The 2,881-nt window shown below is 58.1% G+C and overlaps 1 protein-coding gene across 2 annotated transcripts; it reads right to left on the reverse strand.

Moving 5' to 3' along the window:
* Positions 1 to 593: 593 nt before the first annotated feature.
* On the reverse strand, positions 594 to 2,642 carry HES4 (hes family bHLH transcription factor 4). 2 transcript variants are annotated; one of them, XM_009556718.2, is made up of 4 exons: positions 2,378 to 2,642; positions 2,192 to 2,287; positions 2,016 to 2,103; positions 594 to 1,536 (listed from the first exon to the last, which is right to left on the reverse strand). In XM_009556718.2, exons 1-4 carry the CDS (start codon positions 2,555 to 2,557, stop codon positions 968 to 970), a joined length of 933 nt encoding a protein of 310 aa, XP_009555013.2. In that variant the 5' UTR covers positions 2,558 to 2,642; the 3' UTR covers positions 594 to 967. The 2 variants fall into 2 exon arrangements, with proteins under 2 accessions (XP_009555013.2, XP_053941822.1); XM_054085847.1 differs by having other exon boundaries at positions 595 to 1,536; positions 2,447 to 2,642.
* Between the last annotated feature and the right edge of the window lie 239 nt (positions 2,643 to 2,881).

Here is a 2,881-nt window from a genome sequence, read left to right on the forward strand (position 1 = left end):
GCATTGAGTATCAGAGTCTATCTGGCCCTGTCAATGAGAGTGGTGAGAAAAAAAAAGACACACATTAACCCTCAGCTCCGAGTTCCCAGGCGTTTCAATAGGGTTCCCAACTTCCCAAAGAGCCCGCTGCATACTCGATGAGACCCTTTATACCTTCTAATTACCCTCCTCACAATAGGGACAGACTCTCTTGCCTCTTTTGTAGGCGAGATAGTAACTTTTGGGCACGCCACCCCCACAGGGAAGCCCTAAGGAAGGTGGGAAGGAGTGAAATCTTAAAAACAAAGTTATTCCAGGAGCTCTCACAGGCACCAAGCTGTTTCCTCAGGTTCCAGGAGCAGATTTTTAGGCATCCGTTTCATCCAAGTGGGAACACAACATTTGCAAAGCCCTTAGGAGACATTTAACTCTTCCCGACTCCCTCCCAGCCCCATCACCTTCCCTCAAAAAGCTGCTTTTCACAGCAATTTCTTCACTACTTAAGGCCACAGAAGTTCACTCCTACTTTTTGCACAGGCAGGATGAGCTTCTCCCTGCCCTCTCTCACCCAACAAAACGAAAAGAAGGGGGGGAAAATAGAATTTAAATCTATTTCAAAGAGTTTATTTATTTAAACATCTGCGATTTTTTTTTCTCTTTTCTTGGAAGTCTTCAACACAGGCACGCACACACACACAGACCAACAGGATACAAACAACTTTGGCATTAAACTTTTGAATATTTGTTACAAAACTATTTCTCATTTATTTTTTTTTTTTAAAAAAAGTATCTCAAATAAAGAAATTTCAAAGGAGTAAAAATACAAGTTGAGATCCCAACCTTCGAAAATAATAAATAGCAGGTTCATAGCGAGGTCCTTTTTTATCTTTCTGTTTAAATCTGCTTAAAAAACCCAAACATAACAGGGCTCCATACAACGGAGCCAACAGATGAGGTTTTTTTGCGGGGTGGAATCGCTTTAGATAAGTCACCAAGGCCTCCAGACGGATTCACTTCGCTCTCCGATGGGACTTCCCGCCTGGGACGCTGGAACAATGCTGCCCCCAAATGATGTCAACCCCTGCACGGGGGATGCTGATGGGGTGGTGGCCGTGTTCCCGGAGGACACGGGGACGTTGGAGTTGGCATAGAGGGGAATAACTGGTCCAGAACTGGGAGGAAAGGCTGGGTTCGGGATGAGAAAAGCAAACTGGCCGTCGGTAGCAGGGACGAGTTGGAAGCCCCCATAGACTTTTGGGGACAGGGCTTCAGCGGGGTTCAGTTTGCAGGGCACGGGCACGGCTCCGGCTGCTGCGGGCGGCAGCTGGACGTGCAGAGGCTGCTGTGCCAGATGTGCGGGCTGGCCGGACGGCGGTGGCGGAGGGTAGTTCATGGCCACAATCTGACCCAGGCAAGCCGAGAGGTGACTGAGGAGACGGGTACGGACATCGGTGTTCACTCCCTCGCAGGTGGACAGGAACCGGGTCACCTCATTCATGCACTCATTGAATCCAGCCCGGTACTTGCCAAGGACAGTGGGGTCGGCGCTCAGAGCAGCTGGAAGGTAAATTGGGTAGAAAGTGAGATGCAGGTCAGGAGCCCGTTTCCCTGTTTACCAGTCTCCGGTGCAGAGTCCCCGTTTCCTAGTTCCCATACTATGGTCCAGAGCCCCCATTTCCCTGTCCCTGGTCCGCAGCCCCCGGAGCAGTTCCCCGGTCCCCATCCCTCTGCTCCAGAACCTGCTTCCTAGTCCTGAGCCCCCAGTTCCATGAGCCCAGCCCCTGGTTCATAGCCCTCATTTCCCAATTCCCGGTCCCCAACCCCCCCATTCTCCCGTCCCCCCCATCCCGGTCCAGAGCCCCCGTTTCCCAGTTCCCCTCCCTCCAGTCCAGAGCCCCCGTTTCCCAGTTCCCATCCCTCTGGTCCAGAGTCCCCGTTTCCCAGTCCCCGGTCCCCATCCCTCCGGTCCAGATCCCTTGTTTCCCAGTCCCATCCCTCCGGTCCAGACTCCCCCGGGCAGGGAAGGTGTCCCTTACCCGTCATCTGCGCCCGCTGCAGGTTCCGCAGGTGCTTGACTGTCATCTCCAGGATGTCTGCCTTCTCCAGCTTGGAGTGCCGGGAGCTCTGCAGGAGGAGAACGGCCCCGTTAGAGCTGCCCGCTGCCAGCCGTTCCCCCGACATCCCCGCACCGTACCCCCGACCCCCGACTCACATCCTTCTTAAGCGCATCCAGGATGAGGGTCTTGAGCTGCCCCAGGCTCTCATTGATGCGCGCGCGGCGCCGCTTCTCCATGATGGGTTTGGAGGACTGCGGGGAAGAGCAAGAACCCATCAAGACCCCCTTTTAGCAGCCGAGACCCGCGCCCCCCCGGGCCCGCCGGAGCCCCAGCACACCGACCTCAGCACGGCCGCGGGCTCGCCGCCATCCAGCGCCGCTGCTGCTCCCCGGCCGGCACCCTCCATTTACCTTCCGGTGCTCGCTGGCGCTCCGCGGCTTATCCGGCGTGTGGCTCGCGCTGGCCGGTGCCCCAGCGATGGGCGAGGCGGTGGGTTTCTCCATGCCCGTATCGGCGGGCATGGTGACAGAGACGGAGAGGACGGTGCCGCTGCGGAAGAGCGCGTTCGGCGGCGCGGCGGAACCGGCACTGCCGGCAGCGCGGCGCCCCCCGCGCTCTTATACCGGGGCGCGCGCGCCCCGCTCGTGTGAAACCGCCGCCGCCGCCGTTCCCACACTCCGAGCCGCCAATCGGCTGCTCGCCCGCACCCGGACGCGTCCCGCCTCGCTTTCCCATTGGCTGCCGCGCGGCGCGCTGCACTTCCCCATTGGCTGCTGCCTCCGCGGCGCGCGTTCCCATTGGCCGCCGCCCCCCCTCCCCGCCGCGCGCCGCCCCATTGGCTCGCT

The sequence above is a fragment of the Cuculus canorus genome, chromosome 21 (assembly GCF_017976375.1).
Source record: "Cuculus canorus isolate bCucCan1 chromosome 21, bCucCan1.pri, whole genome shotgun sequence".
Taxonomy (NCBI): Eukaryota; Metazoa; Chordata; class Aves; order Cuculiformes; family Cuculidae; genus Cuculus; species Cuculus canorus.